The 20,592-nt window shown below is 41.6% G+C and overlaps 2 protein-coding genes and 1 long non-coding RNA gene across 5 annotated transcripts in view; 2 read left to right on the top strand and 1 right to left on the bottom strand.

Moving 5' to 3' along the window:
* Positions 1 to 867: 867 nt before the first annotated feature.
* On the top strand, positions 868 to 16,482 carry PNPT1 (polyribonucleotide nucleotidyltransferase 1). The gene is made up of 29 exons (XM_015620584.2): positions 868 to 1,073; positions 2,503 to 2,563; positions 2,871 to 2,945; positions 3,384 to 3,489; positions 3,843 to 3,892; positions 4,357 to 4,420; positions 4,507 to 4,554; positions 5,254 to 5,367; positions 5,612 to 5,798; positions 5,977 to 6,028; positions 6,748 to 6,805; positions 6,952 to 7,048; positions 7,144 to 7,246; positions 8,035 to 8,105; positions 8,745 to 8,781; positions 9,541 to 9,607; positions 9,710 to 9,799; positions 10,102 to 10,155; positions 10,260 to 10,366; positions 10,905 to 10,976; positions 11,069 to 11,132; positions 11,685 to 11,768; positions 12,247 to 12,330; positions 12,963 to 13,069; positions 13,155 to 13,210; positions 13,764 to 13,842; positions 14,187 to 14,234; positions 14,589 to 14,747; positions 15,475 to 16,482. Exons 1-28 carry the CDS (start codon positions 883 to 885, stop codon positions 14,742 to 14,744), a joined length of 2,382 nt encoding a protein of 793 aa, XP_015476070.1. The 5' UTR covers positions 868 to 882; the 3' UTR covers positions 14,745 to 14,747; positions 15,475 to 16,482.
* LOC109022544 overlaps positions 16,223 to 20,592 on the bottom strand; it is a 4,710-nt gene continuing 340 nt past the window's right edge. The window contains exon 2 of the long non-coding RNA XR_002001482.2: positions 16,223 to 19,527. This is a non-coding gene — a long non-coding RNA (uncharacterized LOC109022544). The remainder of the gene's footprint in view (positions 19,528 to 20,592) is intronic.
* The window catches only part of PPP4R3B (protein phosphatase 4 regulatory subunit 3B), a 20,281-nt gene continuing 19,473 nt past the window's right edge, over positions 19,785 to 20,592 (top strand). The window contains exon 1 of one of the 3 annotated variants that reach the window (XM_015620581.3): positions 19,785 to 20,217. In XM_015620581.3, coding sequence (XP_015476067.1) covers positions 20,076 to 20,217 — 142 coding nt within the window. In that variant the 5' untranslated portion in view covers positions 19,785 to 20,075. The remainder of the gene's footprint in view (positions 20,218 to 20,592) is intronic. The other 2 variants (XM_015620582.3, XR_004496584.1) reach the window with 2 other exon arrangements.

Here is a 20,592-nt window from a genome sequence, read left to right as displayed (position 1 = left end):
ACATTCACATTATTGTTCCCTCACCTCAGCGACATTAACTAATTACTAATCTATTTTGCATTGCACTAAGGAACGATTAATAAAGTAACCAAACCACTGTCCCCTGAGTGACATTCTGATGCACTCTGAGCATGTAAGAGCACACAAAATTTGTGATAAATGATATCTATGCTCTAGCCTTCTTGCAGAAGCCAAGTGTTCCTGGCATAAAGGGGTGTTTTGGGGTTATTTTTGGTTGGTTTTTTGTTTGTTTTTTTCTTTTTTTGGTTGGTTGGTTTGGGGGATTTTCTGTTTCTTTTGGGGGGGTTGTTAGTTTTGTTTTGTTGGTCTTTTTTGTTTGGCTTGGGTTTTTTTTGTTTTTTCAGTGCTTTTTTTGTGGGTGCATTACAGAGCAAGGTCTGTGAGGTAAATTCATTCCAAATGCAAGTATTTTTCCCCTCATGAATTTAAGCCGGTCTCTGGGCCTGCCCCTCAGGAAGGGTGGGGAGCTTTTGGGGGTAACGTTACCGACTCTCCCGGGCGCCACCTGGGCTCCTGAGGCGGCAGCGGCGGGAAGAGGCGGCAGCCCGGTGCAGGTGTTCTCTTCCTCGGTCCGAGGCCCCGTTCGAGGGGGTTTTCCTCAGATTCCAGCCCAGTGTGGCTCCAAGGCCCCCTCAGGCGCCTCCTCGCACCTTTTTCTGCGCCTTTTTCCCTCAGGATTCGCGGGTGGCGGAGCACCCGCATTCGCGCGCTCTGCGCCGCCTGACCCTCCTCAGCCGCTATAGCGGCCGTACGGAACCGAAACCGGCGCGGCGGCGCCTTAAGCCAATCCGCTTCGCTCTTACTGCGCGGCGCCGCTCCCCCGAGCCAATCGCACGGCCGCCCTTTCCTGCAGCGGGCGCTATGGCGGCCGCCACGAGTTGCGGCCGCGCCGCGCTGGGCGCGCTGTCCCGGGATGGCGGCGGGGCTGCGGCGCGGTGGCGGCGGGTGCTGCCCCCGGGCCGCCCTGCCCTGCCCTGGGTGCCCGCCCGCGGAGCCGCGGTGGGGCCCAAGGCCGGGTCCGGGCGGGCCGTGACGGTGGAGGTGGGCGGCAGGTGAGGGGCTCTGAGGGGAGTAGGGGGGGGCGGCAGGGCAGAGCGCTGTGTCCCGGCTGGAGAGTAAAGCAAACGTGCGGAAAAACTGGTGCAAAACGCGGAATGTGTCGAGTTTATCATCAGTTGGGACGTTCTTTGATGTCTGATGTTGGTGTGCGGCCAAGCCTAGTCAGCAAGAAGGGAGACCAGAGCAGTGCAATCAGCCTTGTCATCGCTTAGTCAGGGGCATCCGGGAGCTAACGAGCCCTAAGGATGTAAAAAATCAAGATGCTGATGGATGTCTGTGTGTACACTGCCAACTTAGTAAAATATTCGAGGCCACCAAGTTGATCAGAGGGATGGAAACCTCTCCGGTGAGGAAAGCTTGAGAGAATTGGGATTATTGAGCCTGGAGAAGAAAAGCTTTGGAGTGACCTAATTGTGGCCTTCCAGGACCTGAAGGGAGCTGCCTAGAGAGATGGAGAGACTGTTTATGACATTCTGGAGGACAAGGGGGAATTGGTTAAAATTGAAAGACATTAAGTTTAGATGGGATAGTAGGGAAAAAAAATCTTCCCTGTGAGATTCTGACACACTGCCCAGAGAAGCTGAGGCTGCCCCATCCCTGGAAGTGTTTAAAGCCAGGTTGGATGGGGCTTGGAGTAACCTGGGATAGTGGAGGGGTGGGACTCAATGATCTTCAGGATCCCTTCCCACCCAAACGGTTCTGTGATTCTTTAGCTGAACTGTGTTCATTATAACAGCAAAAATCACACCTACAGGTTATAAAAGCCTTGCCTAGGTGGTTCCCCTGAGCACGTGAACAAGTTAACTGGGATAATTTGTACAGAAATTACTAACTAATCATATCGGGGGCTGTGCTTGGGAAGGGAGCAGCTCTGGATTTCTGTGTGTAAATAATGACATGGAAAGTCAGGAGGGTGTGCTGGACTTGTGCAGTAGCACCGGGCACCCAGCACAGCTCTGGAATAAATAATCCATATCTCACTCTCGAGTGTGTCATCACTGCTTTGTTGATCTCCATTCTCTGCCACGAAGGAGAGAATATTCTGCAGCTGTGGTGGGATGCAAGCAGCTCCCCTTGCCTGTGAGGATGTTTTCCACTGGCTAAAGCCCAGCTGGAAAAGGGGATGATTCGTCTTTGCCTCCAATGCATGGATGTAACTCCTGGAGATAGCTGATGTGTTTCAAGGCTTTGCTTTAAGGTAAAGGAGACAGGACACTTGAGGCTAAAGCCTTGAAATTTAAGGGGTTTTGGTCACTTTTGTTCAAAAAGTTTCAGTTTTTGTATCTAAGGAGGATTTTTACATCTCTTATGAAGCATAGCCTTCATTCTGTGCAGTTGGGGCTACAGATGAATGCAGAAATTGCTGGAAAACATCCATGAATTCAACATAAACTCATGTAACAGGTTGTTTCTTTCCTTTAGAAAGATGGAGCTGTCTTCTGGAAAACTTGCAAAGTTTGCTGATGGATCTGCTGTTGTTCAGGTAAAAACAAAAAATAGTCAAAATTTGTGCAGCTTCAAAATTCCTGTGTCTTAAAAGTCATTGTTTGGGCATCAGAGGCTGTGGGATATAGATCCTCAAGGGGCCATTTAATCTCTAATGAAGGGCCAGCTGTATTTTATAGGAAAAAAATTGTGTTTGAAAAGCAGTGGTGTGAAGCACAGATTTATGTGGTGGTTTTCTGCAGAGTATCATTCTTAAGAAAGACTGGTTTGGGAATAAGTTTAAAACATTGGAAGTTATTTTCTTTTCAGATAACTTCAGTGTTTACCTGTTTTTCATAACCCAGCTAGGTGACACAGCAGTGATGGTCACAGCAGTCAGCAAAACCAAGCCCTCTCCATCTCAGTTTATGCCATTAGTGGTAAGTACTAAAGACAGAATTAGTTTTGTGTTAATCAGTGGTCAGCTTAGCAGTCACAGTCCTTAAAGAGTGGAGTTCAGGATGAGGGGAGAGTGAGGAATGCAAACAGTAGATGAGAGACCCCAGAATTGCAGTTGATGATAAAATCCAGGATCCCTGTGTGGGTGAGGGATGAGCCTTGGATGTTGTGTGCCTTGGCTTTAGTGAGGTTTCCTCAAAGCCAGTGTGAGCTTTGCCACATCATCCAAGCCCAGATGCTGGGGTTTGGTTGTGTGGAAAACCGGTTGGATTGTGAGGCTGGAAGGGCTGGGATTGTTCAGGGTGGGAAATAGATAATTGGGGTTGGAACTGGATCCCTGGGGTTCCCCTCTGAGGGTTTCTGTGGCTCTGCAGTAAATGATCAGTTGTCATTAATAATCCCTGAATTGTCTTTGGAAGGTTGACTACCGACAGAAAGCTGCTGCAGCAGGAAGAATTCCTACAAACTATCTAAGAAGAGAGCTTGGTTCCACTGACAAAGAAATTCTTACAAGCAGAGTAATAGGTAGGCCAAAACATTTTATTTACAATGGATTTTTAAAATGTTGTAATTTTCTCATGAGTGTTGGAAAACAACAGTAATTTATAACTACTGTTTGCAGAGCAGTTTCTGTAGTAATGCCAGAAAACAAACTGTAAATTTACTATTTTTCATACAATTGAAATTTTAAGGTTATATATGTCATGCTAAATATCTTAATATCTTGGTGGGTTCTCTGCCTTCTCTTTTTTTTTTTCCTTTTTTTTTTAAAAAAAAAACCAACCAATTTTGTCAGTTTCTTGTGGGGTGGTTGCAAGACAAACTGAATGTCAATTACTGAAACCAAACTTCTTAGAGTTTGATTATTTCCTTTGCAGATCGGTCAATCAGACCACTCTTCCCTGCAGGCTACTTTTATGATACACAGGTAGGTCATGCTACCTTCAAAACAGAAAACCTGGATATGGCCAAAGAACATTTCATGATACAAGCCCTGTTTTAAGAAAAAAGCTATTTTTGTTAACATCAGGGAGGGGTTTATACTTCACAAACAAGTGTAATGTTGCTTTTTAGTCTCCTTAAGTTATTTTTATTACATCCTACTTTCCAAATTTTGTTGTCAAGATACAGGAACAAAATTAAAATTTCCTCTGTACAAGAGAGGAAAGTTGCTAATAGTAAATATTTTATATATGATGTGATACAATATTATCCATTTGTGGGGGTTTATTTTCAGCTTTCTATTTTAAATACCTGAAAAAATTTCCATGTGCAGCATAGGCTTGTGTAGATATGTGGAATGTGGGGGGTTTTTTGTGTCCTTAGCTTTGTGTTGACAGCTAAAAAATATGTATAGGTCAAAATTATTTATTGTCTTTTATCTTATGCCAGATCCTTTGTAATCTTTTAGCAGTAGATGGTGTCAATGATCCTGATGTTCTGGCAATTAATGGAGGTAAGAGGGCTGTAAGAAATTGGTGCTTCGGTGGGATTTAATGAGATCTGGTTTTTTTCTGATCCAGATTTTTGTCCTCCTTTCAGCTTCTGCAGCACTTGCCTTGTCTGATATCCCCTGGAATGGTCCTATTGGTAAGGAAACATTTTGAAATTATGGGTGATTTTAATGTAATGGAAGATTTAGGTACCACAGGTGGTACTTTGCTTTTTTAACTAGAAGCTGAATCTAAATGTTAAATTTCAAGCATTAGAAATAATTTCACAATGGATAGGATTATTGCACTTCAAAGGATTATTTCTTCTGGACTAAATGCACTTCTGGGAGGAATTACAATACAGAAACAGTGTACTATAGAGATCAATAAATTAATTTTCTCTTAAGACAAATATATAAATAGAAAAGCATTGTTTGGAAAATAGCTGCTTCAGAATACTTTTCCTCGAGGAGCTCAAAAAGAGATTTATTTCACTGTGAATATTTTCTCTGAAAAGATCTACCCAAGGACAAATATTGAACAAGTATCTTCCCTTCAGCTGCCTTTTTTTTCTGGAAAACATGTGCTGAAATGACAAAAAACTCCCAGTGCACTCACAGCATTGTGTGTAATACAACTTGGTGTTACTTGCCCTACCCAGTAATAGTACCCAAAAGAAAAATAGACTAGGTAATTTTGTCTTCTAGTTTTGTTCTTAATATCCAGTCAACGTGGTGATATTTTAGAATTAGTCTGTAGCTTTAATTATTGTTAACAGCTGTGTAACTTTCAAAGTGAAGTGTTGCCTTAAAGAACTCCCTTATTACAATAATGACTTTCTGGAGTTTCTCTGCAGGTGCAGTGAGGGTAGGGCTGGTGGATGGAGAGCCTGTTATCAATCCAACTCGAAGAGAGATGGCCTCTAGTGCTCTAAATTTAGTTGTTGCTGGAGCTCCACAAAGCCAAGTTGGTAAGCAGGTTCATTGTTGTCTGTTGAGGGCTTGGAAATCTTTGCAGATGTTTTCCTTTTCTTCAAAATGTGGATTTTTATATAATAGAAGGAGCAAACAACAGTGATAGGTAACTTTTAGTTAAGTAATTAGATTCCCTCATATTTATGCAGTTTAATGTTCATCTGTATTTCCTCAGTTGAGTTAGATTGCTATTGGACAATAAAACAGGAATTGACTGAATTTTTCTCTTTCCATTGGCAGTTATGTTGGAAGCAACTGCTGAGAACATCTTGCAGCAAGACTTCTGCCATGCCATCAAAGTGGGGGTGAAGCAGACCCAGCAGATCATCCAGGGCATTCAGCAGCTGGTGAAGGAGCAGGGCATGGTCAAGAGAACTGTCCAGAAATTATTTATTGCTCCTGAAGAGATCGTGGAACTTGCAAAGAAGTAAGTTCACAATAAATAATGCAGATGGAGGAATGTTTATAAATACCAGTCTGCTGCTTTCACCAGACTGGTATTTCATTAAATACTTTTCAAATATTTAGTCCTCAAAAAAAACCCCTAATTATAGAAAGTAGTTTTTAAGCTTTATTTTCAAAAATTCTTCCTTTTCTCCTTAAAGACTTGCTTCTAACAAGATCTATGCAGTGTTCACAGATTCAAGCCATGATAAAGTAAGTAATCAATCATTATATAATTTTTCTTTAAATTAATATCCTAATGAAACTGTAACAGGATTGAGTACTTTAAACTTTTAGCTCTAAGCTAAAAGGTCCCTGGAGGTGTTTTAAGGAAAGACTGGATGTGCCATGGTCTGCTTGACAAGCTGGTGATCACAGGTTGGAATTGATGATCTCAGAGGTCTTTTCCAACCTCAGTGATACTGTAATTTAATCTTGTCTCCTTCTCTGAATCTATTTGTAATAGAAATAATAAATTGTTCTCTTAAGTTCTTACCTACCAGAATATTAGTTTGCATTATGTGGAGGTGGAGACTCCCTTTTCCCAAGGAGTCACAAGGAAAAGATATGGGGAATTGGTTGAAGGTTAATCCTGAGAGGTACTGATTATGCACAAGGGCAATGTTCTCCTTGTGAAAAATTATCAGTCACTGGAATAACCTCCCCAGGAAAGTGGTGGACTCCCCAGTGTGGGACATTTCTGGGATTCAGATGGGGAGGGGGCCATCCTGTCTAGACTGTGCTTCTGCCAAGAAAACCAGGACCACACAACCCTTAAGGTCTCTTCCAACCTGATGATTGATTTTTGAATTTGTCTGACAGCTCTGTTTCTTACTCCTTAAATTTTTGCAGATCCTTAAACCAGACACAGCCCCAAACCTCTGTTGTTGTTTGGCCCTGTAGAGTTAACTGGTGCAAATCCTGTGTTCTAGATTTCGAGAGATGAGGCAATCAACAAAATAAGGCTCGAAACAGAAGAACAGCTGAAAGGTATTATTTTGTGTTAATATTTAGAGAATGCTTCAATGGAGATAGCACTGCTTGGAGTTAGTGTGCTCTTTGTTGGAAGCTATTTTAGTAAGAGTTCAATAAAATTAATTTCCCAACTTCAGATGCAATTTCTTTTCTATACCCAGAAAAATTTCCGGAGGCTGAGCCTTACGAAATCATGGAATCTTTCAATGTGGTTTCAAAGGATATTTTTAGAAATCTTGTGCTAAGTGAATATAGAAGGTGGGTGTGTCAAACTCCTACTGATAATATTTCTGTCAGCTTTTAATCCAAGACTATACTTGAACTGATCTCTTAATTTCTCTTTGTCACTTCAGGTGTGATGGGAGAGATTTGACTTCCCTCAGAGACATTAAATGTGAAGTGAACATGTTCAAAATGCTTCATGGATCAGCCTTATTTCAAAGAGGTCAAACACAGGTAGTGTCACTTAAACATCAGAAATGATCAGTGAATTACCAAGAGCTGAAAGGTTTGGGTCTTTGATTTAAATGCCAGGTTTCCTTTTTTTTTCACATTTAAATAGCAACAAGCAGAAATGGTGTGTAGGTTGGTAAGTACATTGGTGTGTAGGGCTCTGCTAAATTGTGCACGTCATGAGAAATCTTTTAAAAGCAGCTTCATTCGTAACCTGGACTAAATAGGGAAATTTTACCCAAAAAATTGCAATAATGAGAGGATTTTTTTTCCTCTTCTTTGCCAAAAGTGTCAGCTGTTGGGTGGATTGAATTAAAATCATACTTGAGATTTGGTCTTCTGTACTTTTACAGCTCCCTTTGCTGGAAGACTGCCAGCCATTAATCTGACTTCTTATTACACTGGCTTAGGGTGGCAGTTGCAAACAGTGATTTACTCCTCAGCCTTGTCCCACTAAAAATAACAGCCACTGCAGGTCTGTGTGGGAAGCAGGCACAAACAACTACAAACAATCGTGGCTGAAGCTGGCCCTGTCTCTTAAATGTTTCTTAGGGAGCAAACTGCTCTTGGCTGCTACTTAAGAAGCATTAAATTAGTATTTTTTAATGAGGTTTCTAAGATTGTGTGATTTTTATTATGAATGAGTTTGTGGGATGGAGAGAAAAACGTTGTACAAGATGTAGCTGATGGCTTCTCATTTGCTTCTGAACTTGTTCTTTTTGATTCTTCATAAACAGTAGCATTTGTGAAGGCAGGGTTTATTTTTTTATTTTACCTCATTTTTATTTTAGGTTCTGTGTACAGTTACATTTGACTCTCTAGAATCAAGTGTAAAATCAGATGTTATCTCCACAGCAGTGAGGTATGTATATCTTGGTGCTTTGGCAGTAGTAACAAGAGGGTGAGCATTTAAACACATTTGATAAAATTCCCTTGAACTTTGTCATGGATACTTTTTTAGGACTGAAAAATGTGTAAAATTAGACTTTGAAGTGGCCTGTTTTCCAGAGATCATGGCAGTGGGTTTTTGTTAGGGTGACATTAATTGCAAAGCACATATTTCAAACTGGACTGGTACAAGTAACATCCAGTCTGGTTTACATATTTCATGTATTCACAAATATATTTAGTATTTGTGGAAAATTTAACTTAGGATGTAGCAAGCTGGTTCTCGAGCTTTGAACACTTTATTGCTGGGGGCTGAAGTGAAATTCATCTGTTAAAGCCACATTTCAGTGATGTCACCCCAATGATTTCATCCCAATGTGGGAGCTTTTGCATTTTAATGTCTCAGCTTTACTGTAGTTAAATCTTTGTTACCCTGGGAGAGTTTGTCCATATTCTCTAATTTTGGTATCTGTGAGTGATCAACAAATGTACTGATTTGTTGGTTTTGGCTGGGTCCATTTGTAAGCATCACAATATTAGTTTGAATTACCTGTTGTGTGTAAAACATGTTTGGTTGCTCCTTTTTTGACATCATCTTGTTTTTAATTAATAGTGGAATAAAAGATAAAAACTTCATGCTGCATTATGAGGTGAGACTTTTCCTGTGTTACAGCTTTCTGCATGATTCACAGAAGGGCTTGATATCTTGCTTTTAAAGGTGCAGCTGATCACTTCCAAGATTATAAATTAGCTCTAGCTTTGCTAAAATGTATTTATGCTAATTCATGCATGAATTTATATGAGCAGAAGTGCTGGTTTCCTGAAAAGCAGTAGGTAACTTGTAAATTGCCATTTTATACAGGCTTTTTAATGGCATAACATTAAGTGAGCTCCTTCAGAACAGGTTCTTACTGAAAGCAGGATTAACCTGTGCCATTATTTTTAGTAAACTCTATTAATATGTTCAGCTGACGTGGCACAGCAATAGTAAATAAATGCTTTTACATCTTGGATCTCTCTCAGCCTTTGGAGCTTGCCCTAAGTATTTCCTACAGGCAGCAGGCAGATCTTGTTCCATTATCTCTGTGACAGAAATAACATTTCTGCTAGGTTGTTTGACAGGTTTCTTTGGAGGAAGCTTCTCGTGTTCTGTCTTAGCTACCTTGCTTCTGCTTTATTCTCTTTTGTCCTGTGCAAGTAAAACATTTACTAAACATTACCTAAACTGGTCCTGGCTTGCAAGCCAAGTGACTGATAGAAGTCATGTGGTGGTTTGATTATTTTGTTTTTAATGTATTTTTTACCTTGAGATGCACCAAAACTTCAAAGATCTTTTTCTAAGTGTATGTTTTAAAATGGAAATGCAGGTTAATTTTCTGTGTACACGTTTGTTTTTTTTTGCTTCATAGTTTCCACCTTATGCAACCAATGAGATTGGCAAAGTTACTGGGATGAACAGAAGAGAACTTGGACATGGTAAGTCCAGACTAGAAAAATCCCATGCTGGAAGTTCCAATATTTTATCTGTTTTTTATTTATGGATCACTTAGTGGTTGTTTTGGGTTTTTCTTTGAACAGGTGCACTGGCAGAACGAGCTTTGAAACCAGTTATACCCCAGGATTTCCCATTCACAATCCGAGTTACTTCTGAAGTCTTAGAATCAAATGGTATTGAGATTTTCTTGTTTTTAACCTAGTGCTGGAAACTAAATTTGGTTCTTAAAAAGGTTAGGTTTGACAAACTTGATTTATAGGCATGCTAAATAATAGATTGCTGTTTAAATGTTCTTAATAACAATTACCTGAAATATTTAAGGGTACACGTTCATGAACGATGGAGCTTTCTTGGTTTAATAAAATGGTATTTTGGGGCACTTTTACGCTACAGGATGAGGATAATAACTCTAGCTTGTATTGAGACCCATTTTTGAGTGTTTAATCCCTGTTTTTTTCCTGTAATCCCATTCCAGGGTCCTCCTCAATGGCTTCCGCGTGTGGTGGAAGTTTGGCACTAATGGATGCAGGTACAAAACGTGGCACTTACAAGGATAAGCTGCACATGATAATGTGTTACAGGGTCTGGAAATGAGCAAAAGCTTCAAAAATGTGGGGTTTTTGCCATTCCTAGGAGTTCCAGTGTCAAATGCAGTGGCAGGTGTAGCCATAGGCCTCGTTACCAAGTGTGCTCAGGGAAAAGGGGATATTGAGGACTATCGCCTGCTGACAGACATCCTGGTGAGTGCACCTCACATTGTTATTGTTCCTGCTTGCTGCTGAAAAATACCCCTTTGGGCCTTCTTCTGTAACCTTTTGCCCAGTCAATTCTGGAATGTGGCTTCTGGAAAAATTAGTTGCATCTTTTCTGTTTCATCTCCCAGATTCTTTCCTTATTTTGAAAAATTTGTATGAAATGTCCAATCATGTTTCTTATTTTTTGTGTTATTAGTTATTTAAGCATTCATAAGCTTTCTCCTTCCCATTAATGTTGTCTTTTCTCATGGGAGAAAAAGATGAATAATTTACTGGAAAATACAATATATTGGGTGGAGAATGAGCACTTGGAAGAGTGGCTGGGGAGCAAAATGTGCAGCCACTGAGAGCACAAGATCAGCTGTGGATCAGAAACTTGTCCATGAAAGCTCTTAATTTCCAAGGAGAGAAAGGAACAAAGTTAATCCTGAACAGCAAAATAAAGCTGGAAATCTCAAAAGTAATTCCTCTTTTGGTATAGTGGGATAGAATGACTCCAACTTGGTTTTGTCTGTGCTGGCAGGGAATTGAGGATTACTATGGAGATATGGATTTCAAGATGGCAGGCACCAATAAAGGGATAACAGCACTGCAGGTATTGTGACATGAAACATCAGATCAAGTGAAACTCTCAGAGAGTATTAGAAGAGCTTTCCTGACATGTTGATGGCACTTAATTTTTCTCAGGTTGATCTCAAGCTGCCAGGAATACCAATAAAAATTGTGGTGGAAGCTATTCAGCAAGCTACAGGTAGGTCTGTTCTTGGATTTACACTCAGTTTATCGTATTAAATGATAAATGGTTTTAAGTTTTATGAAACTAAATAATAAACTATTCATTTTTTTTGTTCTCATTCTGGAAAAAACCGAGCTTCTGTCTTTATGAAATGGGTTTGGCTTAATCAATAAGCTCCAAACTAACTTCAAAGTAACTTCAGCCATTGTGTGATTTGGACTAAACCCCATTACTTGTCTTTGTTTAAGTGCAACAGGATAATGTTATAAAAATAACAGCAAACTTTCTCTCATTCCACATAAATTCAGCTATATTTACAAGTGAAACTTGCTGCCATCTGTATTCTGACATGTGCAGCTAAAATATTCTTGAAGCACATGAGAAGATGAAGCTACGTGGTTTAATAAGGATTTTATGAGTTGGAAAACTTCCAGCCTGACATTCTCCAGCTAGGCAGGAGACAGGTTTTGATAAGGAATGTTTTTCTACTGCATAACAAATACTTCATACATTTATTTTAATCATATACAAAATTGCTGATTTTATTATTATTATTATTCCCTCTAGCTGCAAAGAGGGAGATTTTACAAATTATGAACCAAACACTGGCAAAACCCAGACCTAACAGAAAAGAAAGTGGACCAGTTGTAGGTAATGTTATTGTGTGAATTCATAGCTTTCATATAATTAGCTTTTTAACAATAAACTTCTGCTTAAAATAGCTTTTCTTTTTCCCTAATGATTGATTTTTATATATTTCTGCCATTGCCCTGTGGAGATAATTTTTGGAGGGGTTTTGGTTATTTTTGGATATTATGGGGGGATTTTTATTGCCATATGTGGTAGCACTTCAATTTCAGTATACACCAGAAAACAGAATTTAAGTGATGTTAAGCTCTCACAAAATCAGAATTGATATAGATCAGAGTATCAGTATGGCTTTAAGTAATTTACAGTCATCAGAGTGTACTCTGTGTCTTCATTTCTTTCAGTTCATACCTGTAATTACATCCCTGTTCTGCAAATACCACAGGTAGCTGTAAGAGATTAAAGGAATGTGCCTTTTTGTGTGATAGCTTTCAAGATGATTATATTTAGCACTTCAAAGGATTTCTAAATGTTCTTTCAGAAACTATCCACGTTCCATTATCAAAAAGATTAAGATTCGTTGGTCCTGGGGCTTATAATTTGAAGAAGCTTCAAGCTCAGACTGGTGAGACATTCTTGATCCCTGTGATAATTTATCTTTGTGTGTTTCCCTTTGTTTCAGGCTTGAATGCTGAGCTGTTTCAATGCTCAGTGCAAACTGAAAATGAAAAAATTCTGCTATCTGTAGAGTCCAGGTAGATGCTTTGCTTTGGACCTGAAACCCTTAATGCTCTGGTGAACTTGATTAATGCTTCTCAGGGATTAAGGTGGAGAAAAGGAGGAAAAATCTTACTTCCTTTTGGTTGAAAGCCTATGTGGTCTGGCCACAGAACTCTAGAAGGGCAACGAATTTTACCATTGTGACTCCAAAACACTTTCATTTCCCTCAGCTATTAATGCAAGTATTATTTAAAATCTCTGGGAAATTGATTCATAACCCTCAACATTTATTCAGGATTTTTTTCCCCCACTCTTAAAGGATTATAAAATTAATTTTGTGTTCCTTTATGGCCCACAAGTTTTTCGAGGTATTTGCAAGGAGGTGGTGACCATATGAAATTGTTCAATGCCTTAATTAAAGAAGATTAAATAATGATTAGAAATCTGAAGTCTTAATGAGTGTGCCAAACCACTGTGCTCTGAGCGTGTCTTTTCTGTGCTGTGCCCCTAAGTGCTGTCCTAAATCCCCATTTTCAGGAGTGACTGTAAGTCAGCTGGATGAGGAGACTTATTCTGTGTTCGCCCCCACGCCGGGGGCAATGCACGAAGCCAGGGAATTCATCGGGGAAATCTGCAAAGATGATGTAAGGACAGACTTCTGCCTTCAGCTTCTCCAGTCTGCTCTTTCTGACTTCGTGTCTTACTGGTTTCTTCTTTTGTCTTCTACAGCAAGAAGTTAATTTGGAATTTGGGGCAATTTATACAGCCACAATTACTGAAATAAGGTATAAAAAGTGCTTTGGAGTTGAAATCAATTTACTTTCATAGCTGTATTCCTGATACCTAAATATGATGTAAAATAATCATTGGTTTTTTTAGAATGCCAAGCTTATGCTGGGGATATTGGCACCTGCACCATTTTTGATACTTTTTCTGGTGAAAATATTTTGTTTCCTGATAAAGCTGTGGGTTTTTTGCTGTTTGTTAGTTTTTGGAATGTCTCTAAATCATACAACTTAAGGCCTTTTTCATCTGTGAATCTGAAAGTCATGGTATGAATTTGCTTTCTGCTTTTCATCACAGTATTTGTCTTGTAAAAATTACATTTTGGATAGTACCTATTACTGAAATACTGCACTGAAATAAGAAATTCTCATCCACTTCCAGTTAAGAAAAAATGAGTGGACATGTTAGGATGGATAAAAGATTTTTAAGAAGGGATGAGTAAAATTTTGTTCATGAGAAGTTTATGAATGCTTGCTTTGGGGACCATATGCAGAGTGAAATGTGGACTTTTCTTGATGCACTTGGAAATAACTGTGCTGTTTCCTGCTGCAGAGATTCTGGAGTGATGGTAAAACTCTACCCAAACATGACCCCAGTATTACTTCATAATTCACAGCTGGATCAAAGAAAGGTAACCCATCCTTAAACAAGTATTAAATGGGAAATTAGATTTATTTTTAACCAGTTGGCATAGCTGTAACACACTTAGTGTTGTTCCACATTTCCAGCTTAATTAGCAGCACTTTTTTTGTTCTAATTCTTCAAGCTGCAAAGAATCAACTGTGTGACTGCTGCAGTGGTTTTTACACCAAGTTCTTTGGCTCTGCAATGCTTTTTTCCATGTAATGTTCAGAAACCTGTTGTTCCTAAGGTACTGCTGAGCCACTGGGCTGAAGTGTAGCATGAAGAACCCCTGAAAGAAGGGATTTTTAGAACAAACTCTGATCATTTTCTTTCTGAAAAACACTGTTCTAGATTAAACACCCTAGTGCCCTGGGATTAGAAGTTGGACAAGAAATTCAGGTAATTATTTTTTTAACTTTAAAATGCTAATGAAATGCTGTTTGTATTTTAAAATATGATTTTTTTTCCAAATTGTATATTTTGTGTTTATGAAGAAGATATTTTTCCATATTGGATTCCCTTTCTGTGCTAGTTAAAGGCCTGATCATTCAAATTAGATTTATTTAAAATCATACTCTTGCTATCTAGGCACCACATAATTTGACAGAAATATAGGCTAAAGGATGCCTATTTATGGCTTTTCTAGCATCAAATTGATAAAAACTCAAACCCAACCCCCCCCATCTTTTAAGGAAAATGCTATTTCCAGCCCTTGAAGTTGCTCAGTGTGAAAGTGCTTTGTTTCCTTACCAGGTTAAATACTTTGGCCGTGATCCCACTGATGGCAGAATGAGGCTTTCACGTAAAATTCTGCAGTCCCCAGCCAGCAGCACCCTGAAAACCCTGACAGACAAAAACAGCATTGTCCTGGGAGGGGCTGTTCCACAGACATCCACCTCATCCCAGTGACAGGTAAGGCCAGCAGAGCAGCTTCAGCTGACTCAGGGCTGCACTTCAGCTCTGCCAGAGACTTGTGGCAGTCTGGGTTTGTACTGAGCAGTTGCCCCTCAGTGCTGTGTAGGCACTGCTTGCCAGCTCTGTTGGAGCTTGTTGGGAGTTAAAAGCTGGCCCTTCACACGCTGGAGCTGGAGAAAGTTCGATGTTGTAAAATTGGTTTAAATGCCTTGACAGTGTCAGGCAGTCTGGACAGCCCCCTCTGTTCAAAACAAACTTAGTTGTTCATCTCCAGCATCTTTTCTCTCTATTTTTTAAAGACAAAAAACCCAAGTAGGGTATTGGAAGAGAAGAAAAAATAAGCTGCTTTCTTGATTAATGGAGAAGATTTCAGTCAATTAATGAAGTAGCCAAAGCTCTTCCTTAGAAGTAGTTTTCCAGCATGTATTTGACTGTCAGAAGGCTTATGCCTCAACTTTTCCCAAAATTTGTGTGTGTTTTCTTGTTAGAAAGCTGCTAGAGCAGGAAGGTGTCTGATGTTAAAATCAGGAGCAGTTACACAGCAAGGTTGGCAAATGCACAGTGCACCAGTGGGAACTCAAGGCAATCTCTGGCAATCTTCAAGGAATGATTGACAGCACAAAAAGAAGGGAAAATTCAGAAGAAATCTTGGTTTTAAGGAATGTTTTTGAATCTCATACCTTGATATAATGAGTTGGTTACAAAAATGTTTTCTCTGTTTCAGGAAAAAAGGCGTGATAGTTGGTGAAAGTACAAGTGACCTTTGCTAGAACCTCAACATGTCCTCACAAGGATCTGCAGGTGGATGGTAGTGAATCATATTTATAAAATAGACACCATTTATGCTTAAAGGCGATGTAGAACTTCAAAGCCTTCAAATAGATTAAAAACTTTAAAATAAAACCAGAAACAAGCAATGCCCATCATCTGTAGCAAGGTTGAGATGAGAATACAAGGACACGGGATTCTACAGACTGAGATGATACTACAGTGCTAAAGATTATTCTCTTTTGAGTTATCCACTCAAAATAAAACTGTGAATATGGGAAGTAAGAACTGAACAAGTCTTTTGTGGGAGAAGGAATTATCCTGTACACTTAGTCAACATTCTTGTACACTGAAAAGCCAGTAAAACCTTGGCCAAGTGTGACTCTTGACCAAGACATAAAGACTTTAAAGTTATCACCTTTAACATGATGGATGCTGATTTAGAATAATACATCACTCTCAAAAGGCTCAACCTTCTGCTCAATATCTGAGCAGAACTTGGCTGAAATATCACCCCTTATCACCTGGGTTTGTTAGCACTGACTTTTAAAATACATCATTAAAACATTAAAATACTTTTTTTGGACTGAACAATCGAGGTGATATATCTTCCCCTAAACCACCCTCATTAAGGGTATCTTAATCCCTCTATAAATTATGTTGCATCAGTGAGTTCACTGATCTCCTTTAGGCTTCAAAACATTTTCCAGGGGCTCACGAGAATTACTTGGTTTTCTACTGTGAGGTACAGACTTTGAAAATCTAACAGGGTCCTTGTGATGTTCATCAATATGTATGCAGAACTAATAAGAAAATCAACTTCCTACCTGATGGCAAGTGGGCTCTGAACCACCTGAAAGAAAAAACAAAGCGTTGGGGAAGAGGAGAAATGGCAATGTACAGTAAAAATTACTTCTTTTTTTATTCTAAGTTAAAGTATTAAAGAAGAAAGAAATGACTGGTATGCTGCTCTGTAGTTGTCTCTGTCTTTCATAATGTAAGATTGAAAAACTGAAAAAAGTGTGGAAAGATTGAAGAAAGATTTCCTTGGCAATCTTTTCCTCCTCTTTGAGGGCTGTGTCTTATTATTTCTTAGTAAGAATTCAGATGTCACTTCTTACTGTGACAGTTGACTGATACGTGATTGTTACATATGAATAGTGTTAATAAAATGATGTAGGTCAGTGTTAAAGTCCCTGAACAGAATCTCAGATGTTGCCATTTCTGGTAACTCTGCCTAGAAATGGAGCACCCCAATGGAAGTGGTTTTCCCAGGTTGAGCTCCTTTTGTTGTACAGGAATTTCTGAGAGGCTGTGTTGTGGAGCTGGTCTCAGTAAAGCAGCTACTGCAGTGCTGGGGCATTGTCTGTTTGGTAGGTGATGATAAAGGAGCAAAATGACTTTAATGTTGCTGTGGCAGAACCTGTACAGTCAGCCTGGCTTTCTGCATCTGGAACCAGCTTTAGGCCCTATGGGAAGGGGCGGGGGAAGAAGACATTTGGGAAGTGGCTGGGAGGAGCAGAAAGCAGCTGCTCTTACCTGGGGAGAGAAGCTCAATGGGAGCCAAGAGTTGAGAAAGCCTGTGCTACTCTGACCCTTCCTGGAGGGAAGGACATCCTGGGCTCTCAGGTGGGATCAGCTATGATCAGAAAGCAGGTGGGTCCAAAGGGCTCGAGAAAACAAGCTCAGTCCTTTTGCAACAGATTTTTTTCTGTGTTTGAAACAGTGATTTATTTCTTCTTTCTTAACTGCTTAACATAATTAGCTTCTGTAATGACCTGTCTTAAATGGAGCCATTGAAAGGAATTGCCTCGGAGAGTGAAGCTGGGCAGGTGCAGCATTGCAACAACTCAGAAGGGCCAGAAATGCCTTTATTTGACAAGTCTGAAGTTTTCATGCAGGTGCAGAGAGTCAAGAGCTGGAGTATCTTTAAATGCCAGCAATAAATATTACAAGTGCCATCATAAAAGTATAAGAGCTGGCCTAATTGTACTTCTGGGATTTACCTGCCAGAGGGAATGATACAGTCTTAACTTCACTCCAAGAAATTTGAAGTGATTTAGGAATAAGTTGTCTGTCTTGCTTGGGAAAACAAAAAAAAAGGAGCTCTCTGCTGCTCATGTTGTGACACTTGTGAGTTGCTCTGTCTGCTGTCTACCCTAATGAAATCCTTTGTTTTGGTGAAGAACAGAGAATTCTCAGCATTGATAACCTGATGGTGGTAATGGGGAAGGATGAGCTGCTGGCAGGTGCAACACCACAGTGGAAAATGTTGCTTTGCTTTCTGTGCATCTTAAAGAGCAGATGCTTTCCTGGTCTTAGCCTGGGTTTAAAGTCAGTAGGTAATGTTTGGTGGGGAAAGTACTGTGTGTCTTATCCAGGTTGTGGGTACTGGTGGCAGGGTCATGCTGGGTTCTACAACAGCTGGATGCTGTTTTGGGCAAAGAGAAGCCCCTGAGTGCAATCCCAGTGTGTTCTGGAGTGGTATTTCTCCACAGAGGTCATTGAGTTCATGCCTGGAGAGATCCTGGATTTGTTTTACAGCTGAAGCATGAGAAATAGTTTTTCATGCCAATTCTAATTCACATATCTCCTTTCTGTAGCTATTCGCCATAAGAATTTGCTCCAAAATACTCTGTTGTGGTTTCTTGCTGTTTTATATATCCCAAGAAGTGCTGCATTTAATCATGAGTAGAAGTCATGCTTTTATTTTTGTGCATTTGGTTTGAAGAGCCACAAAGCACGCACAGAAGTCGTGCAGGGGGGAGAGAGAGTTCATGAGCAGCAGATGTCCTGAGGCAGAAATGTGCTGTGGCCATTGGGTTTGTGTTTCTTTTTGTGTGTTTGCTTTTTATTGAGCTTTCTCTAATGTAGAAATATGCTCAGCATATAAAACTTTGAGAGGAAAGGCCACTAAAACGTAGCAGGGAAGGTTTGTGTGGTACCTGACTGTAAATTGGTTCGTGTGACTCTCAGTCCAGGATTTTGAAACCACTTAATTTGGTCCCTTTATAGTTACTGACTCACTTATCCATAGTGATGCACATGTCCCCAAGTGTGCTCCTAAACAGCTAAATATAAGTAAATAAGATAATTCTCTGAGCTGTATCTTGTATTTTCTTGGTGACTGTGCAATGAATCTTAAGAGGCCTGCTACAATGAACATCAAAGGAAAAGCTGACACTTGAGTGTTACTTAGATATTTTCTAAATCTGCCCAGAGAATGTTTGGAAAAGTTGCACATAGTTACTTAGAGTGGCATCGTTTGTTGGAAACACTTTCTTTCCCTTCCTCTGGGTCGACATTTGAACTTGAGAGCAGGGAAATGGCAGTCGTGTGAACAAGAGCCATACCGGTGTGACTGCTTTCACCGTGAGGCAAGAGCCAGGAAAGTCTGGCTTTGTCTGGGAATGAGGCACACCCTGGCCTCAGGAGAACCCGTCCTCCCTCCTTCCCCTTCACAGCCTCAATTCCCCGCTGTTTCACACAGCTTGACTCCTTCAATGCTTTTGCATCCATCTTCCCTATTCCCACACAAGCACGGAGATATAATTATTTTTCTATTTGTAGTACGGACGAAACGTGTAGATGGTGTTTAGTGTGTGGAAAACTTAGGATTTACAGGCTCCACGATGCTTGGCAAGTGGTCTGTCTTAAATTGTACGCTATGTGTAAGGATTAATTAAGCACGTTTCTCTCATCTTTGAAGTTAAGTTTAGCTTTCGAGCCTTCTGTGGAAATGTACAAAGCAGGCACAGACTGCATTCTACAGTCTGGCTGTTGTTTGAAGATATCGCTCACTAACCTTTCTGCCGTTTTGTGATGCAAGGGATACCTTTCCTTCCTAAAAATTGAAACTATGTTTCATTTGCGTGCGCTGTTTAAATTTACTCTGTCCGGGGTGTGGAGCTCGCCCGTCATTTTGTATGACGGCGGTGGGTGGCACTTTCTGTGGCGTGAGGGGGGGAGGCGTCTGTTTCGTCAGCGGTGGCACCAGCTTTTAGACAGACTTTAAAAAGAAAACGAAAAGAGGAAAAAAAAAATAAGGTTTTTCTGGGAAACATATGAGCCGTTCCCCCTTGTAGCCGCCTTGGGTGTTAAAAGGCAGCGATGCTAAAAGGCAGCGATGCGCTCACACCCCTCCCCCGGGGGTGAGGGCAGCCGCCATTTTGTTCGCACCTCCCCGTTCCCGCCTCGGCGCCGTGAGGGAGCGCGCGAGCTCCGCCCCCGTGGCCCCGCCCCCGTGGCCGCCGTCCGTCGGCGGCGCGGCGGCAGCGAGCGGCCGCCGTAGCCCCTGCGAGGGGAGCCCGTGCCCGGGCGGGGAGGAAGAGAAAGGCGGCCCGAGCCGGGTTACAAGATGGCGGCGGCGCTGTGGTAGCTGCTGAGGCGGAGCGGCGCCAGCGAGGCCCGGGCCGGGGCGCGGCGGCGCTGACTCGCCATGGGAAGCGGCGCGTTAAAGGCCCCGCGGTGCCCCTGAGCGGCCCGGCGGCCCCGCTTGCTCCCCGCCGCCCTCGCTCCATCGCCCCCGCGGAGGCGGAGCGGGCCCGGGGCTGCACCATGTCGGACACCCGCCGGCGGGTGAAGGTCTACACGCTCAACGAGGATCGGCAATGGGACGACAGGGGCACCGGGCACGTCTCCTCCAGCTACGTGGAGCGGCTGAAGGGGATGTCGCTGCTGGTGCGCGCCGAGTCGGACGGTGAGAGCGTGGCCGGGGCTGCCCAGGCCGCCCGGGCCGCTTCCCCTCAGCCCCCGCCCGGCTCCGGGCCCCGCCAGCCGGGGCTGGCACCCACCATCGCCGGGCTCGGCTGATGGTGCCTTCCCTTGGGAGACCCCAGAGGATTATTGTTGTTATTGTTATTTCTCCGTGCCTTTCTTAATCTCGCGGCTCGTGTGAAGTTTCCTTGTCCCACAAGCCACAGCAGCGTTTGCTACCATGGTCCTAGACTTTTCCCCTCCCGGTTCATAGAATTATGGAATATGCTGAGCTGGAAGGGACTCATCAGGATCATCCAAGTCCAGCTCCTGGCCCTGCACAGACCTCCCAGCAATCCCACCCTGTGGCCGAGAGCGT

The sequence above is a fragment of the Parus major genome, chromosome 3 (assembly GCF_001522545.3).
Source record: "Parus major isolate Abel chromosome 3, Parus_major1.1, whole genome shotgun sequence".
NCBI classification, from domain to species: Eukaryota; Metazoa; Chordata; class Aves; order Passeriformes; family Paridae; genus Parus; species Parus major.
Note: the sequence above shows the minus strand (reverse complement) of the source record. Positions and strands in the feature narration are given on the sequence as shown.

Excerpts from the sequence above, each read along its gene's own strand:
- PNPT1 (XM_015620584.2), top strand. The coding sequence starts at position 883 with ATGGCGGCCGCCACGAGTTGCGGCCGCGCCGCGCTGGGCGCGCTGTCC. Across the intron at positions 7,247-8,034 it reads TTCAAAGAGGTCAAACACAG|GTTCTGTGTACAGTTACATT; the intron begins GTAGTGTCACTT and ends TTTTTATTTTAG. Across the intron at positions 8,782-9,540 it reads ACTTCATGCTGCATTATGAG|TTTCCACCTTATGCAACCAA; the intron begins GTGAGACTTTTC and ends TTTGCTTCATAG.